Here is a 22,203-nt window from a genome sequence, read left to right as displayed (position 1 = left end):
GCCACAGCTGCTGTGTTGTGTAGCCAGTGATGAGTTACATCAGGCAGTCATTGCCACAGCTGCTGAGTTGTGTGGCCAGTGATGAGTTACATCAGGCAGTCATTGCCACAGCTGCTGAGTTGTGTGGCCAGTGATGAGTTGCATCAGGCAGTCATTGCCACAGCTGCTGTGTTGTGTAGCCAGTGATGAGTTACATCAGGCAGTCATTGCCGCAGCTACTGTGTTGTGTAGCCAGTGGTGAGTTACATCAGGCAGTCATTGCCACATTTGTTGTGCTGTGTGGCCAGTGCTGAGTTACATCAGGCAGTCATTGCCACAGCTGCTGTGTTGTGTGGCCAGTGGTGAGTTACATCGGGCAGTCATTGCCACATCTACTGTGTTGTGTAGTCAGTGATGAGTTACATCGGGCAGTCATTGCCACAGCTGCTGTGTTGTGTAGCCAGTGATGAGTTACATCAGGCAGTCATTGCCACAGCTGCTGTGTTGTGTAGCCAGTGATGGGTTACATCAGGCAGTCATTGCCACAGCTGCTGTGCTGTGTGGCCAGTGATGAGTTACATCAGGCAGTCACTGCCACAGCTGCTGTGTTGTGTGGCCAGTGCTGAGTTACATCAGGCAGTCATTGCCACAGCTGCTGTGTTGTGTAGTCAGTGGTGATTTACATCAGGCAGTCATTGCCACATCTACTGTGTTGTGTAGTCAGTGATGAGTTACATCGGGCAGTCATTGCCACAGCTGCTGTGTTGTGTAGCCAGTGATGGGTTACATCAGGCAGTCATTGCCACAGCTGCTGTGTTGTGTGGCCAGTGCTGAGTTACACCAGGCAGTCATTGCCACAGCTGCTGTGTTGTGTGGCCAGTGATGAGTTACATCAGGTGGTCATTGCCACAGCTGCTGTGTTGTGTGGCCAGTGCTGAGTTACATCAGGCAGTCATTGCCAAAGCTGCTGAGTTGTGTGGCCAGTGATGAGTTACATCAGTCATTGCCACAGCTGCTGTGTTGTGTGGCCAGTGATGAGTTACATCAGAAAGTCATTGCCACAGTTGCTGTGTTGTGTGGCCAGTGATGAGTTACATCAGGCAGTCATTGCCACAGCTGCTGTGTTGCGTAGCCAGTGATGAGTTACATCAGGCAGTCATTGCCACATCTGCTGTGCTGTGTGGCCAGTGATGAGTTACATCAGGCAGTCATTGCCACAGCTGCTGTGTTGTGTGGCCAGTGATGAGTTACATCAGGCAGTCATTGCCGCAGCTGCTTTGTTGTGTAGTCAGTGATGAGTTACATCAGACAGTCATTGCCACATCTGCTGTGTTGTGTAGCAAGTGATGAGTTACATCAGGCAGTCATTGCCACATCTGCTGTGTTGTGTGGCCAGTGCTGAGTTACATCAGGCAGTCATTGCCACATCTGCTGTGTTGTGTAGGAAGGGATGAGTTACATCAGGCAGTCATTGCCACATCTGCTGTATTGTGTGGCCAGTGGTGAGTTACATCAGGCAGTCATTGCCACATCTGCTGTGTTGTGTGGCCAGTGATGAGTTACATCAGGCAGTCATTGCCACAGCTGCTGTGTTGTGTAGCCAGTGATGAGTTACATCAGGCAGTCATTGCCGCAGCTGCTTTGTTGTGTAGTCAGTGATGAGTTACATCAGACAGTCATTGCCACATCTGCTGTGTTGTGTAGCCAGTGCTGAGTTACATCAGGCAGTCATTGCCAAAGCTGCTGAGTTGTGTAGTCAGTGATGAGTTACATCATGCAGTCATTGCCACATCTGCTGAGTTGTGTAGTCAGTGATGAGTTACATCAGGCAGCCATTGCCACATCGGCTGTGTTGTGAGGCCAGTGATGAGTTACATCAGGCAGTCATTGCCATAGCTGCTGTGTTGTGTAGGCAGTGATGAGTTACATCAGGCAGTTATTGCCACAGCTGCTGTGTTGTGTAGTCAGTGATGAGTTACCTCAGGCAGTCATTATCACAGCTGCTGTGTTGTGTAGGCAGTGATGAGTTACATCAGGCAGTCATTGCCACAGCTGCTGTGTTGTGTGGCCAGTGATGAGTTACAAAAGGCAGTCATTGCCACAGCTGCTGTGTTGTGTGGCCAGTGATGAGTTACATCAGGCAGTCATTGCCGCAGCTGCTGTGTTGTGTAGCCAGTGATGAGTTACATCAGGCAGTCATTGCCACAGCTGCTGTGTTGTGTAGCCAGTGATGAGTTACATCAGGCAGTCATTGCCACAGCTGCTGTGTTGTGTGGCCAGTGATGAGTTACATCGGGCAGTCATTGCCACATCTGCTGTGTTGTGTGGCCAGTGATGAGGTACATCAGTCATTGCCACAGCTGCTGTGTTGTGTGGCCAGTGATGATTTACATCAGGCAGTCATTGCCACAGCTGCTGTGTTGTGTGGCCAGTGATGAGTTACATCAGGCAGTCATTGCCACATCTGCTGTGTTGTGTGGCCAGTGCTGAGTTACATCAGGCAGTCATTGCCACAGCTGCTGTGTTGTGTAGCCAGTGATGAGTTACATCAGGCAGTCATTGCCACATCTGCTGTGTTGTGTGGCCAGTGCTGAGTTACATCAGGCAGTCATTGCCACAGCTGCTGAGTTGTGTAGTCAGTGATGAGTTACATCAGGCAGTCATTGCCGCAGCTACTGTGTTGTGTAGCCAGTGATTAGTTACATCAGGCAGTCATTGCCACAGCTGCTGTGTTGTGTAGCCAGTGATGAGTTACATCAGGCAGTCATTGCCACAGCTGCTGTGTTGTGTGGCCAGTGCTGAGTTACATCAGGCAGTCATTGCCACAGCTGCTGTGTTGTGTAGCCAGTGATGAGTTACATCAGGCAGTCATTGCCACATCTGCTGTGTTGTGTTGCCAGTGCTGAGTTACATCAGGCAGTCATTGCCGCAGCTACTGTGTTGTGTAGCCAGTGATGAGTTACATCAGGCAGTCATTGCCACATCTGCTGTGTTGTGTGGCCAGTGATGAGTTACATCGGGCAGTCATTGCCACATCTGCTGTGCTGTGTGGCCGGTGATGAGTTACATCGGGCAGTCATTGCCGCAGCTGCTGTGTTGTGTGGCCAGTGCTGAGTTACATCAGGCGGTCATTGCCACATCTGCTGTGTTGTGTAGGCAGGGATGAGTTACATCAGACAGTCATTGCCACAGCTGCTGTGTTGTGTAGCCAGTGATGAGTTACATCAGGCAGTCATTGCCACAGCTGCTGAGTTGTGTAGCCAGTGATGAGTTACATCAGGCAGTCATTGCCACATCTGCTGTGCTGTGTGGCCGGTGATGGGTTACATCAGGCAGTCATTGCCATAGCTGCTGTGTTGTGTAGCCAGTGATGAGTTACATCAGGCAGTCATTGCCACATCTGCTGAGCTGTGTGGTCGGTGATGAGTTACATCGGGCAGTCATTGCCGCAGCTGCTGTGTTGTGTGGCCAGTGATGAGCTACATCAGGCAGTCATTGCCACAGCTGCTGTGTTGTGTGGCCAGTGATGAGTTACATCAGGCAGTCATTGCCGCAGCTGCTGTGTTGTGTGGCCAGTGATGAGTTACATCAGGCAGTCATTGCCACAGCTGCTGTGTTGTGAGGCCAGTGATGAGTTACATCAGGCAGTCATTGCCACAGCTGCTGTGTTGTGTAGTCAGTGGTGAGTTACATCAGGCAGTCATTGCCACATCTGCTGTGTTGTGAGGCCAGTGATGAGTTACATCAGGCAGTCATTGCCACAGCTGCTGTGTTGTGTAGCCAGTGATGGGTTACATCAGGCAGTCATTGCCACAGCTGCTGTGTTGTGTGGCCAGCAGGGCTGTGGAGTCGGTCCAAAAATCCACCGACTCCGACTCCTCAGCTTAGGATTCCACCGACTCCGACTCCACGACTCCGACTCCTCTAATTTGCATATTACAATTTTGTTGATTAAAAGTATGTAACATGAAATTCGTCTCTTAACTGCCAACGCCTAGGAATTTTACAAGACAACTGAAGTGAGAAGGATATGTAGACTACTATATTTATTCCCTTTAGACTAAAACTAGTCCTTGGTAAGAGTACTTGTAAAAGGTACAAACCGGAACAAAGAACATCTATCAGGCCATAGGCAATGTAAGTGTGGGAACATGTAAGAATGATGTGCAGGTACTCTGCAGGGGAATGAGGAGATTGTAAACAGACAACACCTCTGTGTTCAATGTGCACAGCATTCTCAGTGGATTCCCTGCAGCTCTGTGGGGAGTGCATATGTAGAGTATAGTACTACTGTGTAACAAAGTAAACCTGAGACAGATGAAATTAAAGTTTTATACATACCTGGGGCTTCCTCCAGCCGCCTTCAGGATAATCAGTCCCTCGTTGTCCTCCTCCACCACCTGGATCTTCTGCTATGAGTCCAGGTACTTGAGCCAGTCAGGCGTAGTGCGCATGCACACACTCCGCCGCCAGGAGCATACTACACCTGTGCAGCACTATTGCGCAGGTGCAGAATGCTCCTGGCTGTGGGAGCGGCATGCGGCCGGACAGCGCTGACTGGCTGAATTACCAGGACTCATAGCAGAAGATCCGGGTGGTGGAGGACAGCGAGGGACTGATTAGCCTGAAGGGGGCTGGAGGAAGCTCCAGGTATGTATAAAACTTTACTTTTCATCCGTCTCAGTTACCCGTTAATTTGTAGTCACCAAACCAAATTTTAATAACATATCAAATTATTTGATTTCATCAGCAAAGGGAGTGCATACATTTGCATAAATCAGCATCAATGCAGAATTATTTCCATCTCGTTGACCATCTCTATTAGTGACACAGCTACACATCAGGCTTTATTCTTACAGCATAGATGTTATTTAGTATATATAAGAGATTCCTGTGTACACATCATATATACAGTCACAATCAGATATGTATATCTGACCTTAAAAATACGGGGACTGCTTTATTGAAGCAGCACAAGTAACTCATTTTGATTGGTTTATTTCATTTTTGTGGACTAAGCACAGCTATTACTGTATATATACTGTATATATACATTATTTTTAATGACTATTATCTGAGAAATAGAACATTTTATCATATTTTCTATTTTAATTACAGTTACAAATTCATTAGGAGTCGGAGTCGGTGCATTTTTTCCCGACTCCGACTCCGACTCCAGGCACCCAAAATTGCCCGACTCCACGACTCCGACTCCACGACTCCGACTCCGACTCCACAGCCCTGGTGGCCAGTGCTGAGTTACACCAGGCAGTCATTGCCACATCTGCTGAGTTGTGTAGCCAGTGATGAGTTGCATCAGGCAGTCATTGCCACAGCTGCTGTGTTGTGTAGCCAGTGATGAGTTACATCAGGCAGTCATTGCCACATCTACTGTGTTGTGTAGTCAGTGATGAGTTACATCAGGCAGTCTTTGCCGCAGCTACTGTGTTGTGTAGCCAGTGATGAGTTACATCAGGCAGTCATTGCCACATTTGTTGTGCTGTGTGGCCAGTGCTGAGTTACATCAGGCAGTCATTGCCACAGCTGCTGTGTTGTGTAGCCAGTGATGGGTTACATCAGGCAGTCATTGCCACAGCTGCTGAGTTGTGTGGCCAGTGATGAGTTCCATCAGGCAGTCATTGCCACAGCTGCTGAGTTGTGTGGCCAGTGATGAGTTGCATCAGGCAGTCATTGCCACAGCTGCTGTGTTGTGTAGCCAGTGATGAGTTACATCAGGCAGTCATTGCCACATCTACTGTGTTGTGTAGTCAGTGATGAGTTACATCAGGCAGTCATTGCCGCAGCTACTGTGTTGTGTAGCCAGTGATGAGTTACATCAGGCAGTCATTGCCACATTTGTTGTGCTGTGTGGCCAGTGCTGAGTTACATCAGGCAGTCATTGCCACAGCTGCTGTGTTGTGTAGCCAGTGATGAGTTACATCAGGCAGTCATTGCCACAGCTGCTGAGTTGTGTGGCCAGTGATGAGTTACATCAGGCAGTCATTGCCACAGCTGCTGAGTTGTGTGGCCAGTGATGAGTTTCATCAGGCAGTCATTGCCACAGCTGCTGTGTTGTGTAGCCAGTGATGAGTTACATCAGGCAGTCATTGCCACATCTACTGTGTTGTGTAGTCAGTGATGAGTTACATCAGGCAGTCATTGCCGCAGCTACTGTGTTGTGTAGCCAGTGATGAGTTACATCAGGCAGTCATTGCCACATTTGTTGTGCTGTGTGGCCAGTGCTGAGTTACATCAGGCAGTCATTGCCACAGCTGCTGTGTTGTGTGGCCAGTGGTGAGTTACATCGGGCAGTCATTGCCACATCTACTGTGTTGTGTAGTCAGTGATGAGTTACATCGGGCAGTCATTGCCGCAGCTGCTGTGTTGTGTAGCCAGTGATGAGTTACATCAGGCAGTCATTGCCACAGCTGCTGTGTTGTGTAGCCAGTGATGGGTTACATCAGGCAGTCATTGCCACAGCTGCTGTGCTGTGTGGCCAGTGATGAGTTACATCAGGCAGTCACTGCCACAGCTGCTCTGTTGTGTGGCCAGTGCTGAGTTACATCAGGCAGTCATTGCCACAGCTGCTGTGTTGTGTAGTCAGTGGTGAGTTACATCAGGCAGTCATTGCCACATCTACTGTGTTGTGTAGTCAGTGATGAGTTACATTGGGCAGTCATTGCCACAGCTGCTGTGTTGTGTAGTCAGTGGTGAGTTACATCAGGCAGTCATTGCCACATCTACTGTGTTGTGTAGTCAGTGATGAGTTACATCAGGCAGCCATTGCCACAGCTGCTGTGTTGTGTGGCCAGTGATTAGTTACATCAGACAGTCATTGCCACATCTGCTGTGTTGTGAGGCCAGTGATGAGTTACATCAGGCAGTCATTGCCACAGCTGCTGTGTTGTGTAGCCAGTGATGGGTTACATCAGGCAGTCATTGCCACAGCTGCTGTGTTGTGTGGCCAGTGCTGAGTTACATCGGGCAGTCATTGCCACATCTGCTGAGTTGTGTAGCCAGTGCTGAGTTACATCAGGCAGTCATTTCCACAGCTGTTGTGTTGTGTGGCCAGTGATGAGTTACATCAGGTGGTCATTGCCACAGCTGCTGTGTTGTGAAGCCAGTGATGAGTTACATCAGAAAGTCATTGCCACATCTGCTGTGTTGTGTAGCCAATGATGAGTTACATCAGGCAGTCATTGCCAAAGCTGCTGAGTTGTGTGGCCAGTGATGAGTTACATCAGTCATTGCCACAGCTGCTGTGTTGTGTGGCCAGTGATAAGTTACATCAGAAAGTCATTGCCACAGCTGCTGTGTTGTGTGGCCAGTGATGAGTTACATCAGGCAGTCATTGCCACATCTGCTGTGTTGTGTAGTCAGTGATGAGTTACATCAGGCAGTCATTGCCACAGCTGCTGTGTTGTGTAGCCAGTGATGAGTTACATCAGGCAGTCATTGCCACATCTGCTGTGCTGTGTGGCCAGTGATGAGTTACATCAGGAAATCATTGCCACAGCTGCTGTGTTGTGTAGTCAGTGATGAGTTACATCAGGCAGTCATTGCCACATCTGCTGTGTTGTGTGGCCAGTGATGAGTTACATCAGGCAGTCATTGCCACAGCTGCTGTGTTGTGTAGCCAGTGATGAGTTACATCAGGCAGTCATTGCCGCAGCTGCTTTGTTGTGTAGTCAGTGATGAGTTACATCAGACAGTCATTGCCACATCTGCTGTGTTGTGTAGCAAGTGATGAGTTACATCAGGCAGTCATTGCCACATCTGCTGTGCTGTGTGGCCAGTGCTGAGTTACATCAGGCAGTCATTGCCACATCTGCTGTGTTGTGTAGGCAGGGATGAGTTACATCAGGCAGTCATTGCCACAGCTGCTGTATTGTGTGGCCAGTGGTGAGTTACATCAGGCAGTCATTGCCACATCTGCTGTGTTGTGTGGCCAGTGATGAGTTACATCAGGCAGTCATTGCCGCAGCTGCTTTGTTGTGTAGTCAGTGATGAGTTACATCAGACAGTCATTGCCACATCTGCTGTGTTGTGTAGCCAGTGCTGAGTTACATCAGACAGTCATTGCCACATCTGCTGTGTTGTGTAGCCAGTGCTGAGTTACATCAGGCAGTCACTGCCAAAGCTGCTGAGTTGTGTAGTCAGTGATCAGTTACATCAGGCAGTCATTGCCACATCTGCTGAGTTGTGTGGCCAGTGATGAGTTACATCAGGCAGTCATTGCCACATCTGCTGAGTTGTGTAGTCAGTGATGAGTTACATCAGGCAGTCATTGCCACATCTGCTGTGTTGTGAGGCCAGTGATGAGTTACATCAGGCAGTCATTGCCATAGCTGCTGTGTTGTGTAGGCAGTGATGAGTTACATCAGGCAGTCATTGCCACAGCTGCTGTGTTGTGTAGTCAGTGATGAGTTACCTCAGGCAGTCATTATCACAGCTGCTGTGTTGTGTAGGCAGTGATGAGTTACATCAGGCAGTCATTGCCACAGCTGCTGTGTTGTGTGGCCAGTGATGAGTTACATTAGGCAGTCATTGCCACAGCTGCTGTGTTGTGTGGCCAGTGATGAGTTACATAAGGCAGTCATTGCCACAGCTGCTGTGTTGTGTGGCCAGTGATGAGTTACATCAGGCAGTCATTGCCGCAGCTGCTGTGTTGTGTGGCCAGTGATGAGTTACATCAGGCAGTCACAGCCACATCTGCTGTGTTGTGTGGCCAGTAATGAGTTACATCAGTCATTGCCACATCTGCTGAGTTGTGTGGCCAGTGATGAGGTACATCAGTCATTGCCACATCTGCTGTGTTGTGTAGCCAGTGATGAGTTACATCAGGCAGTCATTGCCACAGCTGCTGTGTTGTGTGGCCAGTGCTGAGTCACATCAGGCAGTCATTGCCACATCTGCTGTGTTGTGTGGCCAGTGCTGAGTTACATCAGGCAGTCATTGCCACAGCTGCTGTGTTGTGTAGCCAGTGATGAGTTACATCAGGCAGTCATTGCCACATCTGCTGTGTTGTGTGGCCAGTGCTGAGTTACATCAGGCAGTGATTGCCACAGCTGCTGAGTTGTGTAGTCAGTGATGAGTTACATCAGGCAGTCATTGCCGCAGCTACTGTGTTGTGTAGCCAGTGATGAGTTACATCAGGCAGCCATTGCCACAGCTGCTGAGTTGTGTAGTCAGTGATGAGTTACATCGGGCAGTCATTGCCACAGCTGCTGAGTTGTGTGGCCAGTGATGAGTTACATCAGGCAGTCATTGCCACAGCTGCTGTGTTGTGTGGCCAGTGATGAGTTACATCAGGCAGTCATTGCCACAGCTGCTGTGTTGTGTGGCCAGTGCTGAGTTACATCAGGCAGTCATTGCCACAGCTGCTGTGTTGTGTGGCCAGTGCTGAGTTACATCAGGCAGTCATTGCCACAGCTGCTGTGTTGTGTGGCCAGTGCTGAGTTACATCAGACAGTCATTGCCACAGCTGCTGCGTTGTGTGGCCAGTGATGAGTTACATCAGGCAGTCATTGCCACAGCTGCTGTGTTGTGTGGCCAGTGATGAGTTACATCAGGCAGTCATTGCCACAGCTGCTGTGTTGTGTGGCCAGTGATGAGTTACATCAGACAGTCATTGCCACATCTGCTGTGTTGTGTGGCCAGTGATGAGTTACATCGGGCAGTCATTGCCACATCTGCTGTGCTGTGTGGCCGGTGATGAGTTACATCGGGCAGTCATTGCCGCAGCTGCTGTGTTGTGTGGCCAGTGCTGAGTTACATCAGGCGGTCATTGCCACATCTGCTGTGTTGTGTAGGCAGGGATGAGTTACATCAGACAGTCATTGCCACAGCTGCTGTGTTGTGTAGCCAGTGCTGAGTTACATAGAACAGGTTCATTAATGGCGGCTTTTTCTGTAATTCTGTCTCCACAGCTGCACAGAGTCAGCAGAGCCTATCGGCAATAAAACCTCTAGTATGTGCTAAGCCCGGGAATGGACACAATACTCCTAGACCTATCTCATTGGAAGCAGAGCCCTCCTCAGCACTCGATGACCAGTCTACGAAAGGTAAGAGGGGTCCTCCTGTCTGCTGGGGGCAGAGAACATTTTCAGATTATCCCCCTGCATCGTGAAACTCTCACTGAAACTTTCTACCAGACAGCAATACAAGTGACATAATAGGGGCAGGCGGCTCGCAGAGTCACTAATCCTGCCTCTGGCATATCTCATGATGGGGGTGGCCAAAACGTCTCTGTCTGTGCTCTGTATTTGCTTTTGTGTGCCACTGCATTTCCTGCCCTGCCTGATCTGTACCCCGTCCCCTGTCCTGGCTGATCTGTACCCCGTCCCCTGCCCTGGATGATCTGTACCCCGTCCCCTGTCCTGGCTGATCTGTACCCAGTCCCCTGCCCTGGCTGATCTGTACCCGGTCCCCTGTCCTGGCTGATCTGTACCCCGTCCCCTGCCCTGGCTGATCTGTACCCCGTCCCCTGCCCTGCCTGATCTGTACCCGTCCCCTGCCCTGGCTGATCTGTACCCGTCCCCTGCCCTGGCTGATCTGTACCCCGTCCCCTGCCCTGGCTGATCTGTACCCCGTCCCCTGCCCTGGCTGATCTGTACCCAGTCCCCTGCCCTGGCTGATCTGTACCCCGTCCCCTGCCCTGGCTGACCTGTACCCCGTCCCCGGCCCTGGCTGATCTGTACCCCGTCCCCTGCCCTGGCTGATCTGTACCCCGTCCCCTGCCCTGCCTGATCTGTACCCGTCCCCTGCCCTGGCTGATCTGTACCCGTCCCCTGCCCTGGCTGATCTGTACCCAGTCCCCTGCCCTGGCTGATCTGTACCCCGTCCCCTGCCCTGGCTGATTTGTACTCCGACCCCTGCCCTGGCTGATCTGTACCCGTCCCCTGCCCTGGATGATCTGTACCCCGTCCCCTGCCCTGGTTGATCTGTACTCCGACCCCTGCCCTGGCTGATCTGTACTCCGACCCCTGCCCTGGCTGATCTGTACCCGTCCCCTGCCCTGGATGATCTGTACCCCGTCCCCTGCCCTGGATGATCTGTACCCCGTCCCCTGCCCTGGCTGATCTGTACCCCGTTCCCTGCCCTGGCTGATCTGTACCCCGTCCCCTGCCCTGGCTGATCTGTACCCCGTCCCCTGCCCTGGCTGATCTGTACCCCGTCCCCTGCCCTGGCTGATCTGTACCCCGTCCCCTGCCCTGGCTGATCTGTACCCCGTCCCCTGCCCTGGCTGATCTGTACCCCGTCCCCTGCCCTGGCTGATCTGTACCCCTGCCCTGGCTGATCTGTACCCCGTCCCCTGCCCTGGCTGATCTGTACCCCGTCCCCTGCCTTGGCTGATCTGTACCCCGTCCCCTGCCCTAGCTGAGCAGTACCCCGTCCCCTGCCCTGGCTGACCTGTACCCCGTCCCCTGCCCTGGCTAATCTGTATCCCGTCCCCTGCCCTGGCTGATCTGTATCCCGTCCCCTGCCCTGGCTGATCTGTACCCCGTCCCCTGCCCTGGCTGACCTGTACCCCGTCCCCTGCCCTGGCTGATCTGTACCCCGTCCCCTGCCCTGGCTGATCTGTACCCCATCCCGTTCCCGGGCTGTCTGTACCCCGTCCCCTGCCCTGGCTGACCTGTACCCCGTCCCCTGCCCTGGCTGATCTGTACCCCATATTCTGCCCTGGCTGACCTGTACCCCGTCCCCTGCCCTGGCTGATCTGTTCCCCTGCCCTGGCTGACCTGTACCCCGTCCCCTGCCCTGGCTGACCTGTACCCCGTCCCCTGCCTTGGCTGATCTGTACCGCGTCCCCTGCCTTGGCTGATCTGTACCCCGTCCCCTGCCCTGGCCGATCTGTACCCCGTCCCCTGCCCTGGCTGACCTGTATCCCGTCCCCTGCCCTGCCTGATCTGTACCCCGTCCCCTGCCCTGCCTGATCTGTACCCCGTCCCCTGCCCTGGCTGATCTGTACCCCGTCCCCTGCCCTGGCTGATCTGTACCCCGTCCCCTGCCCTGGCTGATCTGTACCCCGTCCCCTGCCCTGGCTGACCTGTACCCCGTCCCCTGCCCTGGCTGATCTGTACCCCGTCCCCTGCCCTGGCTGATCTGTACCCCTGCCCTGGCTGATCTGTACCCCGTCCCCTGCCCTGGCTGATCTGTACCCCGTCCCCTGCCCTGGCTGACCTGTACCCCGTCCCCTGCCCTGGCTGACCTGTACTCCCACCCCTGCCCTGGCTGACCTGTACCCCGGGTCCTGCCCTGGCTGACCTGTACCCCGGGTCCTGCCCTGGCTGACCTGTACCCCGGGTCCTGCCCTGGCTGACCTGTACCCCGGGTCCTGCCCTGGCTGACCTGTACCCCGGGTCCTGCCCTGGCTGACCTGTACCCCGGGTCCTGCCCCGGGTCCTGCCCTGGCTGACCTGTACCCCGGGTCCTGCCCTGGCTGACCTGTACCCCGGGTCCTGCCCTGGCTGACCTGTACCCCGGGTCCTGCCCTGGCTGACCTGTACCCCGGGTCCTGCCCTGGCTGACCTGTACCCCGGGTCCTGCCCTGGCTGACCTGTACCCCGGGTCCTGCCCTGGCTGACCTGTACCCCGGGTCCTGCCCTGGCAGACCTGTACCCCGGGTCCTGCCCTGGCTGACCTGTACCCCTGGTCCTGCCCTGGCTGACCTGTACCCCGGGTCCTGCCCTGGCTGACCTGTGACCCGTCCCCTGCCCTGGCTGACCTGTACCCCGTCCCCTGCCCTGGCTGACCTGTACCCCGTCCCCTGCCCTGGCTGACCTGTACCCCGGGTCCTGCGCTGGCTGACCTGTACCCCGGGTCCTGCCCTGGCTGATCTGTACCCCGTCCCCTGCCCTGGCTGACCTTTACCCCGTCCCCTGCCTTGGCTTATCTGTATCCCATCCCCTGCCCTGGCTGATCTGTACCCCGTCCCCTGCCCTGGCTGACCTGTACCCCATCCCCTGCCCTGGCTGATCTGTACCCCGTCCCCTGCCCTGGCTGACCTGTACCCCGTCCCCTGCCCTGGCTGACCTGTACTCCGACCCCTGCCCTGGCTGACCTGTATCCCGTTCCCTGCCCTGGCTGACCTGTACCCCGTCCCCTGCCTGATCTGTACCCCGTCCCCTGCCCTGGCTGATCTGTACCCCGTCCCCTGCCCTGGCTGATCTGTACCCCGTCCCCTGCCCTGGCTGATCTGTACCCCGTCCCCTGCCCTGGCTGATCTGTACCCCGTCCCCTGCCCTGGCTGATCTGTACCCCGTCCCCTGCCCTGGCTGATCTGTACCCCGTCCCCTGCCCTGGCTGATCTGTACCCCGTCCCCTGCCCTGCCTGATCTGTACCCCGTCCCCTGCCCTGGCTGATCTGTTCCCCTGCCCTGGCTGACCTGTACCCCGTCCCCTGCCCTGGCTGACCTGTACCCCGGGTCCTGCCCTGCCTGATCTGTACACCGTCCCCTGCCCTGGCTGATCTGTACCCCGTCCCCTGCCCTGGCTGATCTGTACCCCGTCCCCTGCCCTGGCTGATCTGTACCCCGTCCCCTGCCCTGCCTGATCTGTACCCCGTCCCCTGCCCTGGCTGATCTGTACCCCGGGTCCTGCCCTGGCTGATCTGTACCCCGGGTCCTGCCCTGGCTGACCTGTACCCCGTCCCCTGCCCTGGCTGATCTGTACCCCGTCCCCTGCCCTGGCTGACCTGTACCCCGTCCCCTGCCCTGGCTGACCTGTACCCCGTCCCCTGCCCTGGCTGACCTGTACCCCGTCCCCTGCCCTGGCTGACCTGTACCCCGTCCCCTGCCCTGGCTGACCTGTACCCCGTCCCCTGCCCTGGCTGATCTGTACCCCGTCCCCTGCCCTGCCTGATCTGTACCCCGTACCCTGCCCTGGCTGACCTGTACCCCGGGTCCTGCCCTGGCTGATCTGTACCCCGGGTCCTGCCCTGGCTGATCTGTACCCCGTCCCCTGCCTTGGCTGATCTGTACCCCGTCCCCATGCCCTGGCTGACCTGTACCCCGTCCCCTGCCCTGGCTGATCTGTATCCCGTCCCCTGCCCTGGCTGACCTGTATCCCGTCCCCTGCCCTGGCTGACCTGTACCCCGTCCCCTGCCCTGGCTGACCTGTACCCCGTCCCCTGCCCTGGCTGACCTGTACCCCGTCCCCTGCCCTGGCTGACCTGTACCCCGTCCCCTGCCCTGGCTGACCTGTACCCCCTGCCCTGGCTGATCTGTACCCCATCCCCTGCCCTGGCTGACCTGTACCCCCTGCCCTGGCTGATCTGTACCCCGTCCCCTGCCCTGGCTGATCTGTACCCCGGGTCCTGCCCTGGCTGATCTGTACCCCGGGTCCTGCCCTGGCTGACCTGTACCCCGTCCCCTGCCCTGGCTGATCTGTACCCCGTCCCCTGCCCTGGCTGACCTGTACCCCGTCCCCTGCCCTGGCTGATCTGTACCCCTGCCCTGGCTGATCTGTACCCCGTCCCCTGCCCTGGCTGATCTGTACCCCGTCCCCTGCCTTGGCTGATCTGTACCCCGTCCCCTGCCCTAGCTGAGCAGTACCCCGTCCCCTGCCCTGGCTGACCTGTACCCCGTCCCCTGCCCTGGCTAATCTGTATCCCGTCCCCTGCCCTGGCTGATCTGTATCCCGTCCCCTGCCCTGGCTGATCTGTACCCCGTCCCCTGCCCTGGCTGACCTGTACCCCGTCCCCTGCCCTGGCTGATCTGTACCCCGTCCCCTGCCCTGGCTGATCTGTACCCCTGCCCTGGCTGATCTGTACCCCGTCCCCTGCCCTGGCTGATCTGTATCCCGTCCCCTGCCCTGGCTGATCTGTACCTCGTCCCCTGTCCTGGCTGATCTGTACCCCGTCCCCTGCCCTGGCTGATCTGTACCCAGTCCCCTGCCCTGGCTGATCTGTACCCCGTCCCCTGCCTGATCTGTACCCTGTCCCCTGCCCTGGCTGATCTGTACCCCGTCCCCTGCCCTGGCTGATCTGTACCCTGTCCCCTGCCCTGGCTGATCTGTACCCCGTCCCCTGCCCTGGCTGACCTGTACCCCGTCCCCTGCCCTGCCTGATCTGTACCCCGTCCCCTGTCCTGGCTGATCTGTACCCCGTCCCCTGCCCTAGCTGACCTGTACCCCGTCCCCTGCCCTGGCTGATCTGTACCCGTCCCCTGCCCTGGCTGATCTGTACCCCGTCCCCTGCCCTGGCTGATCTGTACCCCGTCCCCTGCCCTGGCTGATCTGTACCCCGTCCCCTGCCCTGGCTGATCTGTACCCCGTCCCCTGCCCTGGCTGATCTGTACCCCGTCCCCTGCCCTGGCTGACCTGTACCCCGTCCCCTGCCCTGGCTGACCTGTACCCCGTCCCCTGCCCTGGCTGACCTGTACCCCGTCCCCTGCCCTGACTGATCTGTACCCCGTCCCCTGCCCTGGCTGATCTGTACCCGTCCCCTGCCCTGGCTGACCTGTACCCCGTCCCCTGCCCTGGCTGCCCTGTACCCCGTCCCCTGCCCTGGCTGATCTGTACCCCATCCCGTTCCCGGGCTGTCTGTACCCCGTCCCCTGCCCTGGCTGACCTGTACCCCGTCCCCTGCCCTGGCTGATCTGTACCCCATATTCTGCCCTGGCTGACCTGTACCCCGTCCCCTGCCCTGGCTGATCTGTTCCCCTGCCCTGGCTGACCTGTACCCCGTCCCCTGCCCTGGCTGACCTGTACCCCGTCCCCTGCCTTGGCTGATCTGTACCGCGTCCCCTGCCCTGGCTGATCTGTACCCCGTTCCCTGCCCTGGCTGATCTGTACCCCGTCCCCTGCCCTGGCTGATCTGTACCCCGTCCCCTGCCCTGGCTGATCTGTACCCCGTCCCCTGCCCTGGCTGATCTGTATCCCGTCCCCTGCCCTGGCTGATCTGTACCCCGTCCCCTGCCCTGGCTGATCTGTACCCCTGCCCTGGCTGATCTGTACCCCTGCCCTGGCTGATCTGTACCCCTGCCCTGGCTGATCTGTACCCCTGCCCTGGCTGATCTGTACCCAGTCCCCTGCCCTGGCTGATCTGTACCCCGTCCCCTGCCTGATCTGTACCCTGTCCCCTGCCCTGGCTGATCTGTATCCCGTCCCCTGCCCTGGCTGATCTGTACCCTGTCCCCTGCCCTGGCTGATCTGTACCCCGTCCCCTGCCCTGGCTGACCTGTACCCCGTCCCCTGCCCTGCCTGATCTGTACCCCGTCCCCTGTCCTGGCTGATCTGTACCCCGTCCCCTGCCCTAGCTGACCTGTACCCCGTCCCCTGCCCTGGCTGATCTGTACCCGTCCCCTGCCCTGGCTGATCTGTACCCCGTCCCCTGCCCTGGCTGATCTGTACCCCGTCCCCTGCCCTGGCTGATCTGTACCCTGTCCCCTGCCCTGGCTGATCTGTACCCCGTCCCCTGCCCTGGCTGATCTGTACCCCGTCCCCTGCCCTGGCTGACCTGTACCCCGTCCCCTGCCCTGGCTGACCTGTACCCCGTCCCCTGCCCTGGCTGACCTGTACCCCGTCCCCTGCCCTGACTGATCTGTACCCCGTCCCCTGCCCTGGCTGATCTGTACCCGTCCCCTGCCCTGGCTGACCTGTACCCCGTCCCCTGCCCTGGCTGCCCTGTACCCCGTCCCCTGCCCTGGCTGATCTGTACCCCATCCCGTTCCCGGGCTGTCTGTACCCCGTCCCCTGCCCTGGCTGACCTGTACCCCGTCCCCTGCCCTGGCTGATCTGTACCCCATATTCTGCCCTGGCTGACCTGTACCCCGTCCCCTGCCCTGGCTGATCTGTTCCCCTGCCCTGGCTGACCTGTACCCCGTCCCCTGCCCTGGCTGACCTGTACCCCGTCCCCTGCCTTGGCTGATCTGTACCGCGTCCCCTGCCCTGGCTGATCTGTACCCCGTTCCCTGCCCTGGCTGATCTGTACCCCGTCCCCTGCCCTGGCTGATCTGTACCCCGTCCCCTGCCCTGGCTGATCTGTACCCCGTCCCCTGCCCTGGCTGATCTGTACCCCGTCCCCTGCCCTGGCTGATCTGTACCCCGTCCCCTGCCCTGGCTGATCTGTACCCCTGCCCTGGCTGATCTGTACCCCTGCCCTGGCTGATCTGTACCCCGTCCCCTGCCCTGGCTGATCTGTACCCCGTCCCCTGCCTTGGCTGATCTGTACCCCGTCCCCTGCCCTAGCTGAGCAGTACCCCGTCCCCTGCCCTGGCTGACCTGTACCCCGTCCCCTGCCCTGGCTAATCTGTATCCCGTCCCCTGCCCTGGCTGATCTGTACCCGTCCCCTGCCCTGGCTGACCTGTACCCCGTCCCCTGCCCTGGCTGCCCTGTACCCCGTCCCCTGCCCTGGCTGATCTGTACCCCATCCCGTTCCCGGGCTGTCTGTACCCCGTCCCCTGCCCTGGCTGACCTGTACCCCGTCCCCTGCCCTGGCTGATCTGTACCCCATATTCTGCCCTGGCTGACCTGTACCCCGTCCCCTGCCCTGGCTGATCTGTTCCCCTGCCCTGGCTGACCTGTACCCCGTCCCCTGCCCTGGCTGACCTGTACCCCGTCCCCTGCCTTGGCTGATCTGTACCGCGTCCCCTGCCTTGGCTGATCTGTACCCCGTCCCCTGCCCTGGCCGATCTGTACCCCGTCCCCTGCCCTGGCTGACCTGTATCCCGTCCCCTGCCCTGCCTGATCTGTACCCCGTCCCCTGCCCTGCCTGATCTGTACCCCGTCCCCTGCCCTGGCTGATCTGTACCCCGTCCCCTGCCCTGGCTGATCTGTACCCCGTCCCCTGCCCTGGCTGATCTGTACCCCGTCCCCTGCCCTGGCTGACCTGTACCCCTGCCCTGGCTGATCTGTACCCCGTCCCCTGCCCTGGCTGATCTGTACCCCGTCCCCTGCCCTGGCTGACCTGTACCCCGTCCCCTGCCCTGGCTGACCTGTACTCCCACCCCTGCCCTGGCTGACCTGTACCCCGGGTCCTGCCCTGGCTGACCTGTACCCCGGGTCCTGCCCTGGCTGACCTGTACCCCGGGTCCTGCCCTGGCTGACCTGTACCCCGGGTCCTGCCCTGGCTGACCTGTACCCCGGGTCCTGCCCTGGCTGACCTGTACCCCGGGTCCTGCCCTGGCTGACCTGTACCCCGGGTCCTGCCCCGGGTCCTGCCCTGGCTGACCTGTACCCCGGGTCCTGCCCTGGCTGACCTGTACCCCGGGTCCTGCCCTGGCTGACCTGTACCCCGGGTCCTGCCCTGGCTGACCTGTACCCCGGGTCCTGCCCTGGCTGACCTGTACCCCGGGTCCTGCCCTGGCAGACCTGTACCCCGGGTCCTGCCCTGGCTGACCTGTACCCCTGGTCCTGCCCTGGCTGACCTGTACCCCGGGTCCTGCCCTGGCTGACCTGTGACCCGTCCCCTGCCCTGGCTGTCCTGTACCCCGTCCCCTGCCCTGGCTGACCTGTACCCCGTCCCCTGCCCTGGCTGACCTGTACCCCGGGTCCTGCGCTGGCTGACCTGTACCCCGGGTCCTGCCCTTGCTGATCTGTACCCCGTCCCCTGCCCTGGCTGACCTTTACCCCGTCCCCTGCCTTGGCTTATCTGTATCCCGTCCCCTGCCCTGGCTGATCTGTACCCCGTCCCCTGCCCTGGCTGACCTGTACCCCATCCCCTGCCCTGGCTGATCTGTACCCCGTCCCCTGCCCTGGCTGACCTGTACCCCGTCCCCTGCCCTGGCTGACCTGTACTCCGACCCCTGCCCTGGCTGACCTGTATCCCGTTCCCTGCCCTGGCTGACCTGTACCCCGTCCCCTGCCTGATCTGTACCCCGTCCCCTGCCCTGGCTGATCTGTACCCCGTCCCCTGCCCTGGCTGATCTGTACCCCGTCCCCTGCCCTGGCTGATCTGTACCCCGTCCCCTGCCCTGGCTGATCTGTACCCCGTCCCCTGCCCTGGCTGATCTGTACCCCGTCCCCTGCCCTGGCTGATCTGTACCCCGTCCCCTGCCCTGGCTGATCTGTACCCCGTCCCCTGCCCTGCCTGATCTGTACCCCGTCCCCTGCCCTGGCTGATCTGTTCCCCTGCCCTGGCTGACCTGTACCCCGTCCCCTGCCCTGGCTGACCTGTACCCCGGGTCCTGCCCTGCCTGATCTGTACACCGTCCCCTGCCCTGGCTGATCTGTACCCCGTCCCCTGCCCTGGCTGATCTGTACCCCGTCCCCTGCCCTGGCTGATCTGTACCCCGTCCCCTGCCCTGCCTGATCTGTACCCCGTCCCCTGCCCTGGCTGATCTGTACCCCGGGTCCTGCCCTGGCTGATCTGTACCCCGGGTCCTGCCCTGGCTGACCTGTACCCCGTCCCCTGCCCTGGCTGATCTGTACCCCGTCCCCTGCCCTGGCTGACCTGTACCCCGTCCCCTGCCCTGGCTGACCTGTACCCCGTCCCCTGCCCTGGCTGACCTGTACCCCGTCCCCTGCCCTGGCTGACCTGTACCCCGTCCCCTGCCCTGGCTGACCTGTACCCCGTACCCTGCCCTGGCTGATCTGTACCCCGTCCCCTGCCCTGCCTGATCTGTACCCCGTACCCTGCCCTGGCTGACCTGTACCCCGGGTCCTGCCCTGGCTGATCTGTACCCCGGGTCCTGCCCTGGCTGATCTGTACCCCGTCCCCTGCCCTGGCTGATCTGTACCCCGTCCCCTGCCCTGGCTGACCTGTACCCTGTCCCCTGCCCTGGCTGACCTGTACCCTGTCCCGTGCCCTGGCTGACCTGTACCCCGGGTCCTGCCCTGGCTGACCTGTACCCCGGGTCCTGCCCTGGCTGACCTGTACCCCGGGTCCTGCCCTGGCTGACCTGTACCCCGGGTCCTGCCCTGGCTGACCTGTACCCCGGGTCCTGCCCTGGCTGACCTGTACCCCGGGTCCTGCCCTGGCTGACCTGTACCCCGGGTCCTGCCCTGGCTGACCTGTACCCCGGGTCCTACCCTGGCTGACCTGTACCCCGTCCCCTGCCCTGGCTGACCTGTACCCCGTCCCCTGCCCTGGCTGACCTGTACCCCGTCCCCTGCCCTGGCTGACCTGTACCCCGTCCCCTGCCCTGGCTGACCTGTACCCCGTCCCCTGCCCTGGCTGACCTGTACCCCGTCCCCTGCCCTGGCTGACCTGTACCCCGTCCCCTGCCCTGGCTGACCTGTACCCCGTCCCCTGCCCTGGCTGACCTGTACCCCGTCCCCTGCCCTGGCTGACCTGTACCCCGTCCCCTGCCCTGGCTGACCTGTACCCCGGGTCCTGCCCTGGCTGACCTGTACCCCGTCCCCTGCCCTGGCTGACCTTTACCCCGTCCCCTGCCCTGGCTGACCTGTACCCCGTCCCCTGCCCTGGCTGACCTGTATCCCGTCCCCTGCCCTGGCTGACCTGTACCCCGTCCCCTGCCCTGGCTGACCTGTACCCCGTCCCCTGCCCTGGCTGACCTGTACCCCGTCCCCTGCCCTGGCTGACCTGTACCCCGTCCCCTGCCCTGGCTGACCTGTACCCCGTCCCCTGCCCTGGCTGACCTGTACCCCGTCCCCTGCCCTGGCTGACCTGTACCCCGTCCCCTGCCCTGGCTGATCTGTACCCAGTCCCCTGCCCTGGCTGACCTGTACCCCGGGTCCTGCCCTGGCTGACCTGTATCCCGTCCCCTGCCCTGGCTGACCTGTATCCCGTCCCCTGCCCTGGCTGATCTGATGTCTTTTTCCGCAGACTCTCTTCTTCTGCAGATGCTCTTCTTGCAAATGGCAAAATAGACATATTTTATTATTTTATCAGTGTTATTTTACAAATGTTTGAGAGCTGTGTGTTCTCTTTCAGAGGACTTGGCAGCGCGCCTCAGCACATGTATAGAGAGTGGTGATCAAACACTGGCCTCCAAGTATGCCACAGAGCTAGCCAAACAGAGAGCCTGTGTCCAGGTTCAGCTAAACCCTACAAGCTGCCCGAAAAATGAAATCAAGTAAGTTTACTATGTCTCCATCCAGCTATATTTACACATTAATGGTAAAGAGCAGACAATGGAGGCAAAATAAAGCTGCTGCAGCAATGACTGTGTCTCTTCTGTCCTCACAGCATGAAGGTTGGTGTGGAGGATGCTAAAGGCTCTGTGACTATATCTACCTATGTGTTTGCCCACACTACCATAGCCATGCTGAAGCAGCAGGTAAGTGGCATACAGGATGAGACCTACCTTTCACAAACACCTCTGCTGTTATACGGAGTACATGATGGCTGCATGTGTTATATGGGGTACATGATGGCTGCATGTTTTATATAGGGTACATGATGGCTGCATGTGGTATATGGGGTACATGATGGCTGCATGTGTTATATGGGGTACATGATGGCTGCATGTGTTATATGGGGTACATGATGGCTGCATGTGTTATATGGGGTACATGATGGCTGCATGTGTTATATGGAGTACATGATGGCTGCATGTGTTATATGGGGTACATGATGGCTGCATGTGTTATATGGGGTACATGATGGCTGCATGTGTTATATGGGGTACATGATGGCTGCATGTGTTATATGGGGTACATGATGGCTGCATGTGTTATATGGAGTACATGATGGCTGCATGTGTTATATGGGGTACATGATGGCTGCATGTGTTATATGGGGTACATGATGGCTGCATGTGTTATATGGGGTACATGATGGCTGCATGTGGTATATGGGGTACATGATGGCTGCATGTGTTATAAGGGGTACATGATGGCTGCATGTGGTATATGGGGTACATGATGGCTGCATGTGTTATATGGGTACATGATGGCTGCATCATGTGTTATATGGAGTACATGATGGCTGCATGTGTTTCATTGGTACATGATGGCTGCATGTGGTATATGGGGTACATGATGGCTGCATGTTTTATATTGGGTACATGATGGCTGCATGTGTTATATGGGGTACATGATGGCTACATGTGTTATATGGGGTACATGATGGCTGCATGTGTTATATGGGGTACATGATGGCTGCATGTTTGTTAGCTCAATTTCATCGGAGGCAGCTACAAGATGATTTAGCAGATATCAGATCTGCAACCCAGTGGATTCAATTCCCCATATGATGTGAATATTCTAATATTGTGACACAGGTACAGACACTGATGAGCTACAGAAAAAGCAAGATGTACAGAGCAATTCAACAGTAAAGCATAGAGCTTAGAAACCAATACACATAATGTATACAT

At 57.8% G+C, this 22,203-nt stretch overlaps 1 protein-coding gene across 1 annotated transcript in view; it reads left to right on the top strand.

The window, feature by feature from the left end:
• Nucleotides 1-22,203, top strand: part of LOC137519289 (ranBP-type and C3HC4-type zinc finger-containing protein 1-like) — a 238,698-nt gene that overhangs the window by 22,665 nt on the left and 193,830 nt on the right. The window contains exons 3-5 of the mRNA XM_068238232.1: nucleotides 9,909-10,043; nucleotides 20,817-20,958; nucleotides 21,072-21,162. Coding sequence (XP_068094333.1) covers nucleotides 9,909-10,043; nucleotides 20,817-20,958; nucleotides 21,072-21,162 — 368 coding nt within the window. The remainder of the gene's footprint in view (nucleotides 1-9,908; nucleotides 10,044-20,816; nucleotides 20,959-21,071; nucleotides 21,163-22,203) is intronic.

The sequence above is a fragment of the Hyperolius riggenbachi genome, chromosome 5 (genome assembly GCF_040937935.1).
Source record: "Hyperolius riggenbachi isolate aHypRig1 chromosome 5, aHypRig1.pri, whole genome shotgun sequence".
Lineage (NCBI taxonomy): Eukaryota > Metazoa > Chordata > Amphibia > Anura > Hyperoliidae > Hyperolius > Hyperolius riggenbachi.
This window is presented reverse-complemented; position numbering and strand designations above follow the sequence as displayed.